A 21,779-nucleotide genomic window follows, 5' to 3' on the forward strand; every position below is an offset into this window, starting at 1 on the left:
GCCTTCTGCTGAGATTCGTGCTGCTGCGTCGACTGTCTCTATAGCCTCTTTCAGGAAGAAGCAAAAGAGCAATTCTATGCGTTGCTGTAATTGCCACTTCTGGCACTACGTCATTGTCAATCCTCCACAAAATGATCTGTTACAGGATGTCACCCCGCTCACTGGGAGGCTTTAAAAGGGACCTGCTTGTGCAGTGAGCACCTACTTGTGGTAGAGAAATGCCCTTCACAAGAGTGAATAAGATCAGGCTGTCGAAGTTGTGGGGTACAGGGCCAGCTAAACGCCCGGTTGTTTGCTGTTGTGTGGATTGCCCAGTCTCTCGCGCAGCAGCCTGAAGTTGTTTTACGTCTCCGTGGAGGCTGCTGCCGGCCTTAGCTCGATATGCTGGGAGCAGCTGTGCAGTGGCAGAAGGACAGCTCTGGACTAAAGTGAAGTGGCCTGCTGCTGCAAGTCATTGCATCACATAGACATCAGCAGAGCACGGGACTCGTAAATAAAATAGTCACCGTGCGCTTTGCCAATCCATAGTCACATTGCTGATTTCGTTTAAAACTAAAGAAAACACGGACAGGCTCGATCACTTTTTTTCATCCCTGTTTTTTGCTGGGAGCGAATGAAACAAGATCCCTGGGGACAGAATCCGCAAGTTGTAAATGAGAAAAGCAGAGAAGGGGCTGGCTTGTCTTGTAGGTGGTCTGCTTGAAGTTGCCTCCTCCACGAACCCAGTAACCAGTGGACCAAAACACTCAGCAGTGCTTTCTGGAGGAGCCCGCTTGGTGCCATGGAAGGCCAGGAGATGGGGAGTTCTACGGCAGCCAATCAGAATGCTCCCAACAAAGCGACACGGATTGCCCTTGTGCTCTTTGTGTGTGCCACTGCGGCACTCGCTGCAGTCCTGTTTTTGGGTATGTTGCTTTATGTTATGATTTGTTATGTTGAGATGCATCTTGAAGTTGCAGTTTTATGTCACTGAATTTTCTGCAGATTTCATCACAGTCAGAAAATACAGTTGATACAACTGTGTGGCAAAGACATGTTGATCCTTTCAACATGGAAACGCCCGAGCTTTCGGTACAGTGGTCTCACTTAAATGCATGAATAAATCCAAACATCACAAACCAACACCAAAAAAAAAAAAAAAATCAGGGAAATTGAAGATTTTCCAGATTTGTGTTGTTATCGTATGGTGCGTTACTATACCTTTTCGGATGTATGGTGGCGACAGTCTCTTATTTTGTGTTTGGCCGCGCGTTTGAGTTTTTTTGTTTCACATATTTATTTTTACGAAGCTGCCTTGTCCAATTTATCTGTGTATTTCTAAACCCACCACCACACTCTTGACTGCTTGGCAGACCCACAGAGAAAAGCCTTGACTGGAACTTTTGTGCCTCCTGTGCCTCTCTCTTATCGGTATCAGCAGGGTAAATTGCTTTTTTACCCGTTGTGGGCCTCAGATTCAAGGGTGGGTAGCCTGGCTCATTAGTGTGGATTCTGGAAATAATTGAAGTTATTAATTCCAGTTGTTTGGAATTTCTTTCTAATTACTTTTGATTATAGCGCTTCAGTGGTATGGGCGAGGCCAGCCTCAGGAAAATCACTGTGGAGTTTTTGGAGCTAAAGCTGATTTCTTAGATTTTTGGACACTTGCGTTACGTTTTGTGGATACTTTGAGGGACTTCTAAGACTTTTGCGAAGTTTTCAGTGTGATGTCTGTCTTTCTAAGACGCCGTCTGTACATAGCGCCATGCCCTCTCCACTTCAATCCTACAACATCTGAAAGTAATGTTCCGAAAGGCTGAAGTTTCCAAGCTTGTACTCAAGTATCTTATCGCTTTTAGTGCAGCTGGAAACAATTTGTCGAAACCGAAAATGCTCGCTCATAAAGTATCTGCCTTCAGTACTATACATGTTTTTCATTACCATGCCTGGGGGAGACTAGGCATTTATAACTGAGAACCGCATGAATACATTAAATGCCAGAACCTATTTTTTGCCACTCAGAATTGCACAGACTGAGGTAAACTGGCATCTACCGTCCCTGTTATTAATGCAATGTTATTTGAAGCACGCTTCTATGGGTAGCGCGACAAGGTGCTCTTTGTGCGAATGTGAGCTAAGATTTTGCAAAGAGCAAACACGAGGCGATACGCTTTCAAATCAGCACATGTGGGGCGAAAAGCTCAATCCATGCATTAACCCCGCTGTATCGTTAATGGCTAGGGCTAATGGGGGCCGTTAAAAATACTCTTCTATCGAATTTCCACCAACCCCGCCCCAACCCCGCCACCAACCCCGCCCCCCCCCCATTCTAGCAGACCGCAGACATATATAATCGTGACACACGGACGGACTCTCGCTTCCTGCCTGGTCAGAGGTGAAGGTTCACCAACTGTTTTAGCCTTGTTGAGGTATGACAGAGCATTGGTTTGTTAGGACTGAGACCATGGCTGCATTCATAATCTTATTTTCTAAATGTGCCCCTTCCCACTTCAAGTTAAATTTCAGGGGTCCTAACTAATTCAAAAACATGCACAAAGCCCACTTACTCAAGCCTTTCATATGCATTGCATTTCTGTTTCATGATTTAAACATGTGTTACTGTTATTTCTTACAACAAATACACAAGTCAAATACAACTCAAATTGCATGTCGCGGAGCAAGGATACATAGCTTAGTACTGCAAGCCAAGTCTTGAGCGACATCAATGCATCCAGTATAATAAAGATAACAACGAACTTAAAGGGCAACAGGTGACCCTCCCTAACTTCCCTCCCTCTTAGATCCATGCTCAGTAAGGGTAGAAAAGGTAAGTTGTGACACAGGACAAGACCGTTTCACGGGGGGTGGCGTTGAGGATGGTAAAGAGTCTAGCTCCATCAGTGTTGACGTGCGTCCCTCAGGTGTAATATTCTCCGGTATCTGGGATAAGTGAGTCCTCTATGTTTCTGAGACAGAAAATCAACACATGGCCCCCATGTCTTGTGAAAGGTTATCTTCCAGTGTTCTAGGGCTACTGTGAGTTTCTCCATCCTCAACTGAACTCAGTCATTGAAACCATTCCCCATTTTCTGGGCCTCGCTCGGTACACCAGCATGCCCCTAGGTCCGACCTGGCTGCACATAGGATCATAGTTATAGCCTTACTCCTGGGGGACTGCAGAGGGTTTGTCAATGTGATGGGTAATCCCAGTATGGCATATGCCAGGAGTCATGGTATGACAGTGTGAAATATAGTGTCTGTGCTCTTGAGCACGTCCTCTTAGTATTTAGTTACTTTGAAGCAGTCAAATATGATATATATTAGTTTTCCCGCCCTCCCCACCCCACAGTTCCTCCAGCACGTGGTTGATGAGGCCCGGTGGCATTTATGTGTGCATCTTGGGTGTAGTGCCAGTAGTGTGCCATCTTTAGAAGGGCTTCCCTGCCTGAAATACTAGCAGCTGAGATCCGTGTTTAATGTAAATGTCCCTCCTCTCTCTATCTTACAGCTGTCATCCTAGTTCAGTTTCCCATCACTTTTGCACTGGTGAAGGGTTCATAGTCTTCTGATGTTGCAGGTATTTATAAATGTCAGAGCAGATATTTTTCTTATCCTGTTTCATGATAAGCCACTTATCAAAGTGTGTTAAGGCCCTACCCGCTGTGCTTTTCATGGTAGGCTGCATGATCCAGTGCCAACTTTGCTAGTAGTATAGTGGTTCTGTCTCTGGAAGGTCATAGTTGTGTTTTCATTGTTCAAAGGATGTAATTTCATCTGCATGGAATAGGTCTCCCACCGCTTACAGTGAATGGGCCTGTTGCCAGGCCAGATAGATAGCATCCGTTGCCTCCAAGGCAAAGTCAGGATTGTTTAGTATTGGGGTCTGGGTGATGGCATTGTTGTTAAACCCTGAACGTTTGCGATCCACTCCCAAACTTCTACTGTTCACCTATGTTCTTGGGACAAATTGACATTTTGTGGTATTTGTTTTTTCACTTGCCTTGGGTGGTGCCATTCCACAATATAGTGCAGTTCTGCTGCTGCGCAATAGCCAGAGGAGCAGGGAACTCCCAAGCCTACCTCCTTTATTGTCTGTTATGGGTCCGCTTTGTCATGCTGGATTTATTGCCCTCCCAGATAAATTGGTCTATGCATCTCTGCATTTTTTCCATTGTTCCCATTGGTGGGAAATCACATTTTCATTTTAGCACTCTCACAAACATGGAAATATATAACAATTATATATTTTCCTGTGTACGTTTGTGTCCAACACTTACTTCTCTGGCATGAGTGAATGTGACAAAATGTGCATTAGCACAATTAAACATTTTCCAATTGGAGAAACTCCACAGCTCTAGATAATGTGTGAGTGTTTTGGGCACCTTATTACCCCTACCTAACCGAGTTAAGGCTAAGGTTATAAATAGTGTGGGGCAACATTCTAAACTGTATTTCAATATTCACTAAGTTACAACTTTCTCTGTCCTCCAAATTCCAAGTGCAACCCTCTTAGCCCATTCCTAATCCTAAAAGTTCCTCATATTTGCACATTTTAATCTCTAGCAAATTCAGCTGCATAAAGGTGCATAGATCCTAATTCTATGAATCCAGATCAGATATCTGCACTTTTAGATGAAACTGTTTGGTCTCTGAGGTGCCACTTAATTGCAAAATGTTTCTTTGACTTAGACCTGACATGTAGGCATTCAAGTACAGTGTAATATTTTGTACTCAGAGTTGTTTTTTGGTCTGTGATTAGATTTTTGTGTCTATTGCTAAATTGTAACCTCTACTGACAGATTAATTTTTCATCACATTTACCCAGACCCTCATTTTTTCCAGATCGCCTTGCAAATAGAAAATCGTGTTAGGCCTGTCCCTTCACCTGCTTGCCAAATCTTGCTACAAGCTTCTCTCGGGCATAAGGAGGGGCATCTCAGATTTTTGAAATTACACTGTTTGCTACTGGTGCCATTCAGTGCCACTGTGCAAAAGATTTGCTGAATCACGAATTACCTACATTGCCCAAATGAGGCCCTTTGACAACCTGACACATTTGGGGGTATGGGCAACTTGCTAGCTAGTTTCCATGGAATGTAGGAGTGAGCAAAACATTCTGCTCTAACGGCAGAGTTGGTGGCATTTTGGGCACTCCATGTTACACTTGTAACGCGGAGTGCCAGCCAATTTTCCGAGAACCACCATGTGGCAAAGTTTTTCCTTGCGTGTGGCTCTCCAACAGTGAGGTGGCAAGCGCTATCGAGAATTGACATCCCCTGGTGTGATTTTCAGGCACTGGGGGCACCCTTTGAGATTTTCTCTTTGCGAACAGTCGTGACCGCCCGCAACCATTCGCAATGAGAAAGCTGCCGCTCGAGTGGGAAAGCAAAATTAGCTTATGAAATAGCACCCACATGGTGCCATTTGTGCTGATCTTCTAGCACAGAATGATCTCCCGGCGCTAAAAATCAGTGCGAGCAGTGCGATGTGCTATTTTCTGCCCGTTCACGGAAATCCACAGAATGTTTCAGAATTTTCGTGTAACTCTGTGGAATTCTGCCTAGTGAAACTCCATGAGTTCTGACCACGCCTAATGTAATGTAGAGTGCTTTTTTGGGTTTGCATGTTCATAAGGCATACACTAGACTATATCCCTGCCAATCCATCTGGTAATTATTTGCCATGTGGGAGTGGTTTGTGTAGACTACTTCTATGATGTTACTTCAAGAACATTAATGCAATATCTATAAGAGGGGAATCACAAAAAGTCACAAAATTAACCTATGCTTACCACTTTGGTTAACTGTCACAAAAGCACTCAGGCTTTACTGAGAGGCAAAGAAAAAGTATTTATGCAGCAAAGAAAAATGATAAAGTAAAATATGACAAAAGAAAAATCCCAAGCCAATTAAAGAAATAGTACATATCAATAAAGAAAATTATACTAGAATGGCAAAATTCCAATCAGAAGATCTGGCAATATTAAATTTAAATGTTGTTTAGTGAACACAGTGCCAAGAAGCAGAACACACCACTCATGGTCACTCTCTACCAGGGGAGAGTCACAAGATCAGGCCAACTGCGATGTAGTGCGGGTCAGATAAAAGGATCAGGATAACCTTACTAAAGAGTTACCTTTTCGAGTCTGGTGTGAAGAGTTCTATTGGCATTGGAAGAGGTTGCGAGGAGGAGGAGGATTTCGGCATGATGGACAAGTCTCGTGTCGCAGACAGTCATTGCTCTAGTACGAGTCACTGGTCATCCCTGGAGCCTTGTATTGATTGATTGGTGCAGATGGTTGCTGTAAAAATAAAGTGCAGGTCTTGCTTTGCTGGTAGTCACAGACTGAGCGGCCTGGCTCCGGCATGTAGGTACCCCCCGAGGTATTCCCTTTGGAGTGGCCTACCCCACCGTGAACTACTCGTTCAGGTAGGCCATACACATTTTTCACATTTGAGCACCCCACTTACTGTGTGTGCTCCGACCCTGACGAATGCCCCTGACCCACCAGCACCTAGTGAGGGCAGAAACATGTTGGTCATCCACTTTTCTTTTTAGACTCCAAGAGACATTACTCTCCAACGAGCCTTTCCCCCTTGGTTTTAGTCTTACCAGCATGCACCTTTATTAAAACTAGCAGTTGCTACTGGTGACATGTTTGGTAATTTTATTATTCACCCCTTCTGGATCAATGTAACTATCCAGTCAGCTTAATTTCAGCACTCCCTCTGGTTCTTTTAACCAAGAGGTTGAGTCCGCCCAAGTAGTACCATCTTACTTGGGTGGGGCTAGGTGGTCATATGATGAAGCAAGACACTATTATGTGTGTGAGACCACCTAGTCCGTAAGGGAAATCCCCCTTCCCCCTGTAGGACAACACAGCACCCCTGAGCTTGGACATTTTCCAACCATGACTTCCCTACCTAAGGATCTAAAGTGACCTTACTAATACCACTGAAAAAAGACTAACCTAGTCTTACCTTCAGTTCCTACTACCCCACACCTTTAGTGATGAGGTAGTCACAGACGGTCACTGTTGGCACAAAGAGCAGGCCTCACTGAATCTTCTCGTTAATGGTCATCCTGAGTGGCAGAGTTTTGTCTCAAACAGACCCAATTGTGGTTGGGAAGAGCCCAAACTTCAAGATTTTTAAGTTGTTCTTGTGGAGGAGTTGTAACTGATGCCAGCCGAGGGACCAGGACCTCGGGCCACCTCTTGGTGATCAGGACTCACTCAAGCAAAGGCTGTCAGTGGTGCTCAGGCTGGTCTATGTAGGACCAGATGCAACTGGGCTGTCAGCAGGGCAGTTGCAGGAGGCCTCTGGAAGCTTGATGAGTCCCTGCAGCTCACAGAGGAGGTCAGCCAAGTGACCCTTGGAGTCACACTGGTTAATATTGGATAAAGGGAAGCAGATCCAAATGTCCTTCAAACAGCAAGGCAGTCCTCAAAGTAGCAGGGCACCCCTCATTCTAAATCTTCCACAGATCAAGGAGCATTCTGATGAGTGATCTGAAGATCTTCCCTTCATACCTGGTGCCAGTCTTTGTGTGGGTGAATTTGTTGATCTACCCTCAAAACTGGTCAGTTCTTCTCCTAGTCTAGGCACCAAACTTTTTAAGGTGACAAAAGGAAGGGCCGGCCTGGTGTCAGGTTCTTTTGTGTGTGTCATAGTCAAAGCCCTTTAAAGTGTAAGTGAAAGTGGGTACTACCCCCCCACCAGCCATCCTGTCAGGGTGTCCAATCCTGGCCTTACCTAAGCCCCCTTTGTCTCCCTGTCTGGAAGCAGTATACGAACCCCAACAGCAAAGCCATTCACAGTCATGTGGCCCAGGGCACTGGCAGAAAGAAATATCTTTCTAAAAGTGGCATTTTCAGAATAGTAACTTAAAATCTGACTTCTCCATTAAAGAACATTTTAAATTACAATTATTTTGAATGTAAACATAATTTCTCTACCTGCTCAGAATCTGAGCACTTATTGATTGAAATCAGGTAACACCGTGCTAGTATAGGAGAGAGATTGGCCTTAAAACAGTGAAAAATGACTTTAGGAGTTTTTTTACTGTCAGGATATGTCAAACTTAAAGGACACATGTCCTACGTTTTACATATCATGCACCCTGCTTTGGTAGACTTTAGGGCCTACTTTAGGGGTGGCTTATCAGGATTAAAAATACAATTTTAGGCATGGCAAAGGTTTACTTTGCCAGGTCGAAACTGCACTTCAGGCGGCAATGATAGGCCCAGACATGTTTTAAAATATTATGTTAATGGGTGGCACGATACGTGCTGCAGCCCACCAGTAGCATTTTATTTACAGGCTCTTGTTACATTTGGTGTCATATACTAGGGACTTAGAAGTAAATTAAAGTTACCAATCAGGTGTAGGCCAATTATACCATGTTTTCCAAAGGAGACCAGAAGCACTTTACCACTGGTTAACAGTGAAAAGTGCAGAGTCCTCAAAAGCAAACAAAAACAAGTTCAGCAGAGGAAGGCAAAAACCTGGAGTGCCCCTGCAGAAAGGGTCAGGTCCAACACCATTCTTTTGTTATATTCATCATTGACAAACACCTCGGGCATTCTATTCACATCCTTAATTTCGCCTGCTCCCAGGGGTGAGACATCTGATCCATTGGCTCCTAACTCAAAGTCAAGGAATGCTCAGTATTTAAATTACCTACAGAAAACAGTCATAGACAAAGACAATAGGTCTTGCCTTTAAATGGCATAACTTGACACTATTTGATTTGAAAAAGAACACCAAGACAAATAATGGGAGGGGTGAGGGAGCAAAGGGAAGAGGACTGGGGAGGAGGCAGTGGAGCAACAGGATCTTGGGGGAGAAAAATAAAAAAGTAACAAGTGAAAAAACCTGGACAAGGAGGGGTGGGAAAAGCAACAGAGGAACTGGGGAAGTTGAGGAGGGAGGTAGAAACACAGAGACCAAATGGCGCTTATTTGAGTGGGGAAGCAGAACATAAGGGAGACAGCAATAAAACACATGCACTCACATAGAAGTTTGAAAGAAAAAAATAAAAGTAATTCCTACAATGCCAGCAGTGAAATTACATAAGTCCTTCTATCAGAAGGCATCTTTGCTTCATGGGTAGGACAGACAGAAAGAGTGGAAGGAAAGCCATTGACTAAGAAGCTAACAAATTTAAATAACAAGAAAGCAAATCGATTTTAAGTATTGGCCTGACCCAAAGCACACTAAGTTTTGATGTAGTCCACTACAGGTCTTAGAGAACAGACAGGTAAACGCTGTCTGCAGGCGAGACCAAACAAATCCTTACAGGATTCCACATAGCCTTTTAAAATTTTCTGCCTTCCTATGTTCTTCATCAAAATGGGCTTGCCTTTCAGCTGCACATTTCTTTTCAGTGTAGTTCTCTCTTTCCTTCTCAGAAGACACCAGTTGGAATTGTACCTTACTTCACAAACAGATCCCTCTTTTGGACAACAGCAAACAAGCCAGTTGCTTCATGTTTTATGTGCCACTAAAAGCAACTGCTTTATTAGCAACTCTGGTTTCTTTAAAGAACACAAGCTTCTTAAAAAAGAAGTCCTGTTTGGAAATGCAAAGTCAGGGATAGAGGCCTGTTGCTCATTGCAGGCTGCCTTCCTTGTGATTGTAGCCAATCACACCGGGTCACAAATAGTGACTTGCTTAATTAATATTTATTAGGCAGGTTCTGTTACCACCTGCGACTCAAGATTTGTTATGCAAGCTATTACTACATAGGCCGCATCACCCGGTTAAAACTAGTCTCCAAAAGTCCATTCACAATTTACAACTATTTTTTATGACCAATCTTTAAGTACATCTGGCCTTTAAATACTTTATTATTGCATTTTCAGGGTCTCTGTGTCTCTGCCAGGGTCTCTGTGTTGGAAAAGGTGAAGTAGAGGGACTTTAGAGACATGCACTCTATTAGAGTGCATGTCATGTTCATAAGTAAAAAAAAAAAAGAGTACCTGGAGGAACCTATGGGCAAAGGAAGGACACTGGCCACAGACAGGAAGCTGCACTTGGTCCATGTTTCACCTCAGAGACAAAGACTCAAATCACAGGAGGAAGCTGAGGCAAGAAAGACGCTCTGACCAATAAGAAACAAGGAAAGACAAATGAAATTGAAGACCGGAGGCGAGGATTATGCATATCTTTCTTCACTCTTTATTTACCAGCAAGTTCAAAGTTTAACAAGTCCACGAAAAACTACAAACAGCCATGAGTCAACTTTTCCATGGTACCCACTGTCCAAGCATCGCTGTTTCCGACTACATCTGTAAATATGCCTTCGTTCGCCCTCTTTCTTCACTGCTCTGGTGTCAGTTAAGTTGCCTTTACTGCCTCTTGAGTATATCTTTGAAAACAAACGTGATTGTCTGTTGCTTTTTCTACGGCATTGTGTACGGCATTGTTTTGGCTTATTTGCTCTTCACGAGCTGTTGCTAACGACGCTCACCACGCGCAGCAGGCTGTGTTGCCCGAGCACTGATTTGTTACACGGTGACGCGTCGACTCCACCAGAGGACGCTCTTTCGCACCTCTGTGTTTTACAGCATGTTTCTAGTGTTTTGAGTCGCAATTGCGCTCGATCGTTAGAAATTCAGCACGATAGGGGTGTTTTCAATTCTAGGCTCATATTAACCCCTCCAACCCCAACAATACACCGCTTTGCAGTACATTGAACACCGCTTTGTGGTTGGACTTCTCCCTTTGGGAACCACACGTGATCCTGGGAAAATGTTAGGAGACTGTTACATCCCTCATTTTGCTTGTTGGCAACAGATACGTGGGGGGCTACCCTACTTATTTTACAGGGTGTTTTTATCTGTTGCAACCTTATTCCTCTTGAGTCCCACAATGCAGTACACACAGGACCATGATTTTTTCCCCACCATGTCCCCGGGGAGGGCCCTTCACAGCGCACTCAACCCCCTGGGGTGGATGTTTCGCTTCTCAGGCTATAGGCCCAGGCCCTGGCCCCTATTGAAGAGAGTGTGGCACAACTGGCAGAAAAAGTGTCTAAGGGGACTGGCATGATTGGGGAGGCGGAGGCTGGACCTAAGACTGCGACTGTCTCAGTTCCCAAGAAATCACGCAAGCACTACACGGGGCACCTAGTAAGCTTTAAGCGCCTTGCTGAGGCATTTAAAAGAGTGCGCGCCCGCCCAAGCACCCACCCTGCCGGGAGGGATCTCAGCCCTGAGTGACTGGTGACGTGATTTACCACATATTGGACCCTCATGGGGAGCACCCAAATGGGCCGATGGGGACTCTGATGGGGATTCCTCCTCTGCTGAGGACCAGGACTCCGGTCGCCCCTGGTGCCCCAGAGCCACCACGCCCGATCCGCAGGAGGCAGAAGACTCCAGTTTGGATATGTTCGAACCTGAGGGTATCTATCACCCCAGATTTTCGTTGTGGCTACCGAAGCAGAAGGTAGCCTAATAAGTGGCCAGCAAGATTCGACAACCTCTTGACAAGGAGGTTCGGGCCCGCCTCAAGGTGGAGTGCCCGCACCCTACTTTACCAGATAAAGTTGCGGCAACTCAGGACATAGATCCAAAACTGTGTAAATTTTTGGGAAAGTACACCAAGGATCCTAAGAAAGGTATTGACCGGTCCTGGAGAGCTTGCCAGGACAAGCTGCTAGACATGTTAGGACCCCTAACACAGATAATTCAGTTGGCAGAACATGCCAGACACTCAGACACACCCCTGCCAACAGATGTCGTGGCGGGATGGGCCCAGAGGGCAGTTTGCCTCCTGGGCAACGCTAACTGCGCCGATCCCGGCTGAGAGGCGCCGTTCTTTACTTATTAAAATAAACCCCAAACTGGGGGAATTGTCCAACTCAGAGGTAGGGGCAGTCGCCCAGGGTAATTTATTTGGCAACCCGTTCATCAAAGAAATGGGCAAATTTGTCGCTACCTTTTCGGTGCTGGACAAGGCGCAATCTACCTTTAAGAAAATCTTCTCTGGGAAGGTTTTTGGAGGGGCCGGACGAGGCAGCGGCTGCTTCTCTGGCCGCTTCTATCAGCAAGGCCCCAACTCCTACGGCTACCGAAACAATGGATGGCAAAACGGTCGTCAAGGCGCCTTCTGCCCTAATCGGGGTAGAGGGAAAGGCAGAACAAACAGGAACGCCTGTGAAAGTGCTCACGCCCCAGGAGGCCCTTCCGGTAAGGATTACCCTTTCTTTCCCTCAAATTATCAGAGGGAGATTAAGTTTATTCAGGCAAAAATGGGCATGTATAACTTCCGATTCCTGGGTGATACAGACAGTGACAGAGTTTCAAATAGAGTCCTGGGGAACACTGGTCCAGGAATGTCTTCCAAGACCCTTGACCTTTTCGGAAACTGATTCCACTCTCATAGATTCTGAAGTGCATGACCTTCTTCGGAAGGGGGCCATATGAAAGTCTGCCCTTCACCCCAGGGGTTTCAAGAGCAATCTCTTTCTGGTAGAGAAAAAGGACAAGGGGTTTTGCCCGGTTATCAACCTCAGAACATTCAACGAGTGGGTGGTCTACAGGCACTTCAAGATGGAGAGCATTCATATGCTCAGGGATCTTCTGCAGCAGGTGGACTGGACAATTCATCTGGACCTCAAGGATGCTTACCTGACAGTCCCAATTTTTTCCCCCCTCGCAGATTTCTCCAATTTCTTTGGAGGGGGCAGGTGTTTGAGTTCACGTCCCTCCCTTTTGGCCTATCTTCATCCCTGTGGTGTTTCACCAAACTGCTCAAACCAGTGGTGGAATACCTTCGGTCCCGCGGGATTCACCTAATGATTTACCTCGACAATATCCTCCTCATGGATCAATCCCAGTCGCAACTTTTATCCAACACGACCACTACTATTGCACTCCTCCTGGAAACCATCAGAAATCGGATCTCCTGCCATCGCAGTCGATGACTTTTCTGGGGTTTCTCAGATTCCCAGTCAGCTTCCCTCAGCCTCCCGGGCTCAAAGATTTCCAAGAACAAGAAGGAACTGACGAAGGTCATGAGGCGCGACAGAATCCCACTCAGACTATTAGCCAGAGTAGTGGGACTTCTCTCATCCTCGATTCAGGCCATTTTTCCAGGCCCTCTTCACTACTGGGCTCTCCAACGTCTGAAGGCGCATCATCTTCGCTGTGGTCTAACTTATTCCGAGCTCATCTCCCTTACTCAGGAGGCGGGAACGGAGCTCCAATGGTGGCTGGACCACATGGAGGCATGGAACAGCAGGGCCATTTTTGGAGCCTCGCCGGACCTCATCATAGAGTTGGATGCCAGCCGTCAATGTTGGGGAGCCCCATGCATGGATGTCTCGTTTGGGGGACGGTAGACCCCACAGGAACTCAGTCTGCACATCAATTGTCTGGAGCTCCTGGCGGGTTCCTTTGCAGTCAGGTCTCTGACTCGGGACAAAGGGCCTGATTCTAACTTTGGAGGACGGTGTTAAACCGTCCCAAAAGTGGCGGATATACCACCTACCGTATTACGAGTTCCATAGGATATAATGGACTCGTAATACGGTAGGTGGTATATCCGCCACTTTTGGGACGGTTTAACACCGTCCTCCAAAGTTAGAATCAGGCCCAAAGTCTCCTGTGTTGTTCTTCTGAGGATGGACAACGTGTCCTTAATAGAATTGAAACTTTCCTTCTCGATAGCTAGGAAATTTCTCATTCCTCACTAAAGGACACAATTCTGGGAACCTTTAAAAATGGTTTTGTAGTCCCCCTACTGAAAAAGGCTAACCTCGATTCTCTTCTAGAGCCCAATTCACAAAGATAAACTTACACTTTTGTGTAAGTTTACACTTGTTTGCTGTTCATAACGGTTAGGGTGACCAGATCTCAAAGCAAAACACCAGGACCGGTCAGAGGCATAGAAGTAGGACTCCAGTTTGCAGCAACCATCGACATAAAAAAAAGTAAGACTACTTGACAGCTCCCATAGACATAGAAAAAGGACTATGACTATCTCTTCCACAGACACATATGAAGAATTACAGATAAATCAGAGGTCTTTTATTGGCACCAAACATAGTTTCATTTTAACAGACTTTGCCTCAACATTTACTATAGTTGGTGACCACCCTTGCCTTGAACCTCTAAGTATGTATTCTTTTAAAATAAGACAATATACACATGCAGTAGTCCTCAAAAATGGATGCTTTTGTTTGCACACTACTGTTCCCATAAAGCACTTAACTACTTTCAGCAGAGTTGACTGAAATATAATTATTTTTGCTTCAATAAAAAAAGTTCACATTTCCAATACATTATTAATCAAAGAATTATATTTGGAGGGTAAAAATCCATAAAGTAGAAACAACTGGAAGACAGCTAAAAATGCTGTTTGATGTAAAATGACTATTGCTGCATTGCACAGTACTTATCTGAGGAATGGATTTGGTGCAGCACCATTTTGTTTTGCAGCAACCGTTTGTGGAACTCACTGCAGGTTTGTTTAAAGTTGACCCTTGTGATCAACAATGCTTTTAGAGTCTGCAGTTCCATTTGGTTTCTTTCATCAGTCCACATGTTATTCATAAAAAAAAAATATATTTTTATTGGCATTTTGACTATTTTCAGAAGTCATTGTTATACATTACTTTGTTACATCTATGCAATCATGAGCTTACATAACATTCTGTTTTCATAACTGTTAATTAACATAGAACTCAGCTCATTGCTACCATATATGACTTATATGCATAAACTCTGGCTATTATGCTCTACTGCAATATGTGAAACCCCTACCAAAGTTCCTAAGCACTTGATTCATGCCCTCAGGTGGGGGCCACATGCTTTCCAGAGCACACCCATGCCATTTCTAACCATACAGGAAAATAATGTCTATGTTACTAAGGTATATCTCTTCAAACTGATTAACCATGTCCTCATAGTGTGCGATCTCTTGTGAATCTGTGATAATACATGAGCAACAACTGCTCGACTGTCCCCGCTGAGCTGGCAGACATAAGTTCTATCATGTGAGCATGAGTGTCTTCCGGGGGGGGTCCCAGCCATAATGTTAGAGTCCTACCCAGGTCCCTTCTCAATTCTGGACTCTGTATGGGTGTCGCCAGGGAGGTCAATAGCCTCCCACTCATCCGTGATTTCAGCCCAGAGGTGTGCTATAGGCTAGCTTCAGAGCCCCTGGTACTCCTCTCTCCTCAAAGTCCTCTCCTCCACCCTTGCCCAGCATGTGACTTTGTGTACCCATGTAGTTAGCCGGGGTCCCTCAGGTGTTTTCCAGGCCATCGCTATCCTACGCCTTGCCAAAACTAGATCCAAATCTATAAATCTGTTCCCTACTTATTTAGGGGGTGTCCTGACCAACAGTTTCAATAAGCAGACCTCTAAGGTCACAGGCAAGGACCTATCCAAGGTGAGGTTAAGGCACGCGATTACTTCAGCCCAGTAAACTCCCAGGGTAGGACATCCCCAAGCCATGTGTCCAAAATCTGCATCCTGGGCTAGGTATCTAGGGCAGGTATGAGGCTCCCCTCCATATATGGACTGAAGTCTATGGGGGGGTAAGATACGTCCAGTGTATGAGATTGAACTGAATCAGTTTAAGGCGTGTGTTCCGAGAAACACAGGACGCATATGCAACTACACGTTGCCACTCAATCTCCGTCAGTTCCCTGCCCATATCTGCCTCCCATTGAGCCATCAGGGAATGTGGTGGCCTACCCGTCATTCCATTTAATGCCTTGTATAGCCAGGTCACTAAGTGGGACCCTCCACCCATCCGGAGCATTGTCTGGAGCACAGCATGGGTAGGAGCTTCCTCTGTTCCCTCCCCCCACAAGTCTCGTACAGCTCTGGCCACTGCTTCGTACCTCAAAAACAGACCCCATGGGAGGTCCGTTCGGTCCGAGAGCTCTGTAAAAAGAGGCCACTCACCTCGGGCATAACAGTTGCCTACGGAAGTCAACCCTGCCTCCATCCAGGGAAGCATTTGTCTATATGTAAAATAGTGAGGGGGTTCACCAAGTGGGAGTCCCACCAATGGAATCTCAGGGGCTTTAGGTGGTCAAGGTCCCAGTGCACCTAAGCGCTCTACACCAGGCCTTGTAGGCCACCCCCATGAGAACCCCATCTTGCGGGAATAGGACTCTCGGCCAAAACAATCCAACCACCTTCTTGTCTGTGTAGTGTCCATCCCCATCCCAGTGCAGTTCTGCCAACCCGTGAGTATTCAGCCACCGCACCAGCCATTGCAGCTGTGCTGCTATATAATAGAGCTTGAAGTCTGGAACCTCTAGCCCCCCGCCTCCAGACATAGGTGTAGAGTGGCAAGTGCAACAGTTTGTTGCCCACCGTTCCATATTAAGTCTCTTAGAAGGGTATCTAAGTATCTAAACTAGTATACCGGAACAGTTACCGGCAGGGAAACAAAGAAATACAGAAGTTGTGGGAGCATAATCATCTTGGACAGTGAGATTTGTGCCATAAAGGACAAGTTAAGGGAGCGCCAAAAACCTACACCAGTCCAAAGGGATCGGAGAATTTTGCTCAGATTGCCCTCCCGAAGGTTTACTACATCGAGGTAAATTAGAATTCCAAGATATCGGAATATACTAGGAGCCCATTTAACATCCGCCGGCATGTGGGGGGCAGAACACTACCCGTAGCCACCGGGAACACGCACGTCTTCCCCCTGTTAAGGCATAACCCTGAGCATTTCCCAAAATCTTCCAGTGCCTCAAGCGTTCAGGGCAGGTCCTTCTCCCCATTTCTTAAACAGATTAAAAGGGCGTCAGCTTCCAACAATATGATATGTTCCACTCCTCCCCTAAATATCCCTCTGCCACGTCCTTTCTTCCTGAACCACTCCCCAAGTGGCTCCATAGAGGCAAAGAGCAATGGGGTGAGCAGACACCCCTTCCTGGTACCCTTGTGTATGTCGTATATGTCAGAGAGCTTCCACCCAGTTTTGACCCTTGCGGTTGGGGATGTGTAAAGCAGCCAGAACCATTTAAGCCATGCTTCTCCTAGTTCCAACCGCCGCATCATAACTTCTAAGTAGTCCCATCTCACCGTGACGAAAGCCTACTCGAGGTCTACTGACACTACTATGGCGTTTGAATCAGTCAGGTGGGGTGAGCCATATAATACTGTGTACAATCTGCAGAGATTTTGTGAGGTGTTCCAGGTAGGTATGAACCCGCATTGGTCGTCATGAATCAGGTTCTGCATATATGGCAAGAACCTATTAGCCAGGACCTTACACAGAATTTTAAAATCAGTATTAAGCATAGAAAGGGGCCGGAAGTCTTTCACCCCCACATACCGACCAGCAGTCTTAGGGAGGGGGACCACCAGAGCCTCCCTCAGCGTAACAGGGAGAACCGTCAATTTATAAAATTCTGGGCGAAGGCCGGCTGTCCAGAGAGTCTTACCAGTTGCCAAGTCTTTAATTGCCATTTTCACTTCTCCCTCCGTCATCCCTGCACCCAACAGGGCTGCGGTCTCGTTAGTGAGGATCCTCAGTTGCATCCCGGCCAACAGGTCACCCATCATATCTGACAATGGAGGCTCCAGGGGGGCATACAGCGCCAGGTAATAGTCACGAAACGCTGGGGTGCATGTACCAAGGAACCATCACTCAGTGAAATCCCAATAATTGGGGTCCCCGCTGTATGAGAGTGAACCAACCAGGCCAGCAACCATCCAGCCCTACCTTCCTCCTTGTGTACCCTGCACATATACCCTGCGTGGTCATGACATCTAAGTTTCTCAAGGGCTACTGCATATTCCTCACGAACATCTGCTAAACGGCTTATGGCCTCAGGGACACGTCCCTGCAAGTTGTCCAAAACATGCAGTCGTTCTTCGAGACATAAAAGGTCTCCCTCCAGTGGTCGCTTAATGCCTGTCATCTGACCCATACAGTGGCCTCGCATCACTGCCTTGAGGGCTTCCCATTCCACCCCACGCTGTGAGGCCAATCCCCCATTACCGGAATAATACTCCGCCACTGTCGCGGATAACGTGTCTCTAAAACTGGCATCTTCTAGTGCCTCCGATTGGAGGCGCCATGTCGGGATAGGGGGCTGGGGCTCTGCCATGTGCAGATGTATCAGAAGCAGGCTGTGGTCTGAGAATGTACGGCCAAGATACTCTGAGGGGCATATTTATACTCCGTTTGCGCCGAATTTGCGTCGTTTATTTCGACGCAAATTCGACGCAAAACTAACTCCATATTTATACTTTGGCGTTAGACGCGTCTAGAGCCAAAGTTCATGGAGTTAGCGTCATTTTTTGGCGTGAACACCTTCCTTGCGTTAATGAGATGCAAGGTAGGCGTTCCCGTCTTAAAAAATGACTCCCAGGCATGTGCGTGGTATTTATACTCCCGGGCAAAAATCACCCCCGGGAGTGGGCGGGGCAAAAAACCCCGCATTTGCGCCTCTTTTTAACGCCTGGGTCAGGGCAGGCGTTAAGGGACCTGTGGGCTCAGAATGAGCCCAGAGGTGCCCTCCCCTGCCCCCAGGGACACCCCCTGCCACCCTTGCCCACCCCAGGAGGACACCCAAGGATGGAGGGACCCATCCCAGGGACGAAAAGGTAAGTTGTGGTAAGTATTTTTTTTAAAAAAAATTTGTGGCATAGGGGGTCCTGATTTGTGCCCCCCTACATGCCACTATGCCCAATGACCATGCCCAGGGGACATAAGTCACCTGGGCATGGCCATTGGGCAAGGGGGCATGACTCCTGTCTTTGCTAAGACAGGAGTCATGTTAATGGCGTCTGGGCGCCCAAAAAAAATGGCGCAAATCGGGTTAAGATGATTTTTTTGCCTGGCGCTGCCTGGTGTACGTCGTTTTTTTTCACGCACACCTGGCAGCGCCGGTCGGCAAACGCCGGCTAACGCCATTCAATAAATACGCCGCCCGCATGGCGCTTCAGAATGGCATTAGCCGGCGCTAATTTTTTTGGCTCAAAACTGCGTTAGCGCAGTTTTGCGTCAAAAAGTATAAATATGGCCCTGAGTGTCTTATCTGCCCACAGATCGATCCATTGCATACAAACCTATCTATTCTAGTGTGAACCTGGTGGATATGGCAGTAATAGGAATAGTCCCGATGTAGTGGGCGATGCGTACGCCATACATCTTCCAAAGCTCAGCTAGTCAGCCAAGTGGCCAACCCTGTAGCAACTCTAATTGAGAGAGCTCCTTTCACCGGCAGGGAAGAACGGTCGAGATCTGGGTCTAGGACCCCATTAAAATCACCCCCAATGAGATATGACCCCTCTGGGAAGTCAGCCATGTGTGCGGACAGGGTGTGAAGATAAACCACCTGGTCCTGATTAGGGGCGTACACAGACCCTTACATGATGGGTTTACCATGTAGGCGCCTTCAACTAAGACAAACACTCCACATTGTCCACCACCACCCTTGATTCTTCCAGGGACACCCCTGCTCCAACCCATATGAGTGTACCCCACACATACGCAGAGTAGGTAGTCCCAAACAATTGCCCTCTCCAGCGCTGGAGGATACGCTCAGCTCCTGTCTGTGTGACCTGTGTCTCTTGCAGCATTGCAATGTGTACCCCACAGCATTTTAAATATGACAGAATGTTATGCTGTTTAGCCATAGATCCTAGCCCATGGACATTCTAGGTGATTACATTAAGTGCAGATAACTGTACAGGCATTATGGAACATTACTCGTTCGTCGCTGGGAGCCAGAACCCCCAGCAGACTCACCACCTCTGCCACGCTCTGCAAATCAATAGACACATTCCCATCAGAGATCACGGAGGACAGTACAAATAAAAAAACTCCCCTCCCAAGGACAGTCCAAACAGTACAAAATAGCCATATAAAGTCACATACGATACTGCCTATACAAAGATAAAGAAGCAGGCATAGAGAGGATCTTCTCCTTCTCTTACGGCGCTGGGCTGTCATAGCCACCTCTTTTTAGGACTCAGCTGTGCCCGATCTGTAGTGTTCCAGCCATGTCCATGCTTCCTCAGGGTCTTGGCAGAAGTGCTCAGTCCCATCCACCATGAGTTTCAGCTGGGACGGAAAGAGTAGTGCATAGGATATCCCTTCCACTTTGAGCGCCCTCCTCACTGCCGAAAAGGTGGTCCTCCTGGCCTGCACGGCTGCCATGAAGCCCGGAAGCAGACTTGCCTAGCCCCCTTCCACTTTGAAGAGTACAACCGCGCGGGCCCTCTGCAACAGCAAGTCTCGATCACGGTAATGAAGAAGTGTGGCCACAATGGGCCTACCAGGCGGTGCTCTCTGCGCCGGGATGCAATGTGCCAAGGCTCCAGGAATTCCACCATGTTTCTCCCCTCCACTCCTTCCGGCAATCCGACAATGCAGACGTTGTTGCAGCGACTGTGCCCCTCTGCATCCTCCGCCCTTCGTTCCAGCGGTCCACTCTGTTCGCTAAGTGGGATTCTTGAAGTTTCTACACCTGATGGGATGGTTGCAGGCATGTGACTGTAGATTCCACATAATGCACTTTATCTGACAGTTTCTGATGGTCTGCACGCAACAGCCCCAATTCAGCAGCGACCTTGCCAAAGTCTTGTTGCAGGGTGAGTTTGGAGTATTCAATAGCCCCCAGTATTTTGTTTAAGGTGTCACTCATCCCTTCTGGCCTAGTAGGGGTAGTCGCCCCTGGCGCCTGGCCATCGTGCAAGTCCAGAGAGGCTTGTCCCATATGGCCATGTGACTTGGGCTTCGAATTTCCCATGGCAAACACCTGCAGGATTCACCTGTTACATGCGTGGTGCCTCTTCAGCGGGCCCTCTATGTCAAGGACGCCATAGGGACCACATGCAGTCCCCCAAGTCACTTTCAGTCTCTACCCCATCAAGAACGTCTCAATGCTACCACCCCAAATCTGTCTCACTGAGCAGAGCAGGTTCCACCTCTGGTCTTGGGCCCGGCTGGTCCCGCCAAGTTCCCTCTGTGTATTAGGGCCAAGTGAGCTGGTCTATTTCTTTGTGGTACTCCACACTCCTTCATCAGCCCCGGCGGACCAGGACTGTCGCTGTCCTCACCCCGGTATATCACGCTGCCCAGCCATGTTGCCCCCATAGCACCATAGCAGTCCCTCCAGTATGCCAGTCTTCCCTCAGTGCCACTGCCTTTTGCAGCCAGGCCGCCCGTTCGGGCCAGCGAGCTCAGCGCCGTCTCTCCTGCGGGAGCGCCTGCAGGTCCTATAGCCTTCTGATGGCTACTCACCAGTGGCCCCGCCTCACTCCTCCAGGCCTCTTCTGCGCCGATGCCAGTGCGCGTCTCGGCCCCAGGCCCCTCCTCCCTCACTGCAGGTCTCGTGCCGTACACCAGTCTCCCGACAGGGGAGACCACATCGTGCTGGGGCAGCGAATGCTTCCTAGGGCCTATCCGTCATCTACTTGCGTTTCAGGGTCCTGGGGACTAGCAGTCCCGCAGGCCCTGAGCTTGGCCTCTTCTCCTGCGGTGCCACGCCTTCCTTGCCCACAGGCAACAATCTTATATGGACGTCGGAGTTGCACTACAACAAGCGCTTGAATACTGGGCTCCGAACTTTGGCCACTGCCGCCGAATTTAGAATGAATATAGTGGGCCGGTGCGGAGCGGTGAAATTACATGTCCAACATGTTGGGTCTCACGCACACATGCCCCGCAGTCCATGTGTTATTCATAAATGAAAATATTTTTTCCACTGAAGCATTAGTTCCTGTCCGACATCATGCAAACTGGGCCATCAGGCCAATGTTCATAAATGTAATATTCTGATTTTAGCAGTAGTTGAACATTTCCATC

The 21,779-nt window shown here is 47.2% G+C and overlaps 1 protein-coding gene across 1 annotated transcript in view; it reads left to right on the forward strand.

Annotated features, from left to right (window-relative positions):
• The first annotated feature begins 261 nt into the window (after positions 1-261).
• Positions 262-21,779, forward strand: part of PHEX (phosphate regulating endopeptidase X-linked) — a 1,559,577-nt gene continuing 1,538,059 nt past the window's right edge. The window contains exon 1 of the mRNA XM_069204739.1: positions 262-905. Coding sequence (XP_069060840.1) covers positions 782-905 — 124 coding nt within the window. The 5' untranslated portion in view covers positions 262-781. The remainder of the gene's footprint in view (positions 906-21,779) is intronic.

Source organism: Pleurodeles waltl, chromosome 8, assembly GCF_031143425.1.
Source record: "Pleurodeles waltl isolate 20211129_DDA chromosome 8, aPleWal1.hap1.20221129, whole genome shotgun sequence".
Classification (NCBI taxonomy): domain Eukaryota; kingdom Metazoa; phylum Chordata; class Amphibia; order Caudata; family Salamandridae; genus Pleurodeles; species Pleurodeles waltl.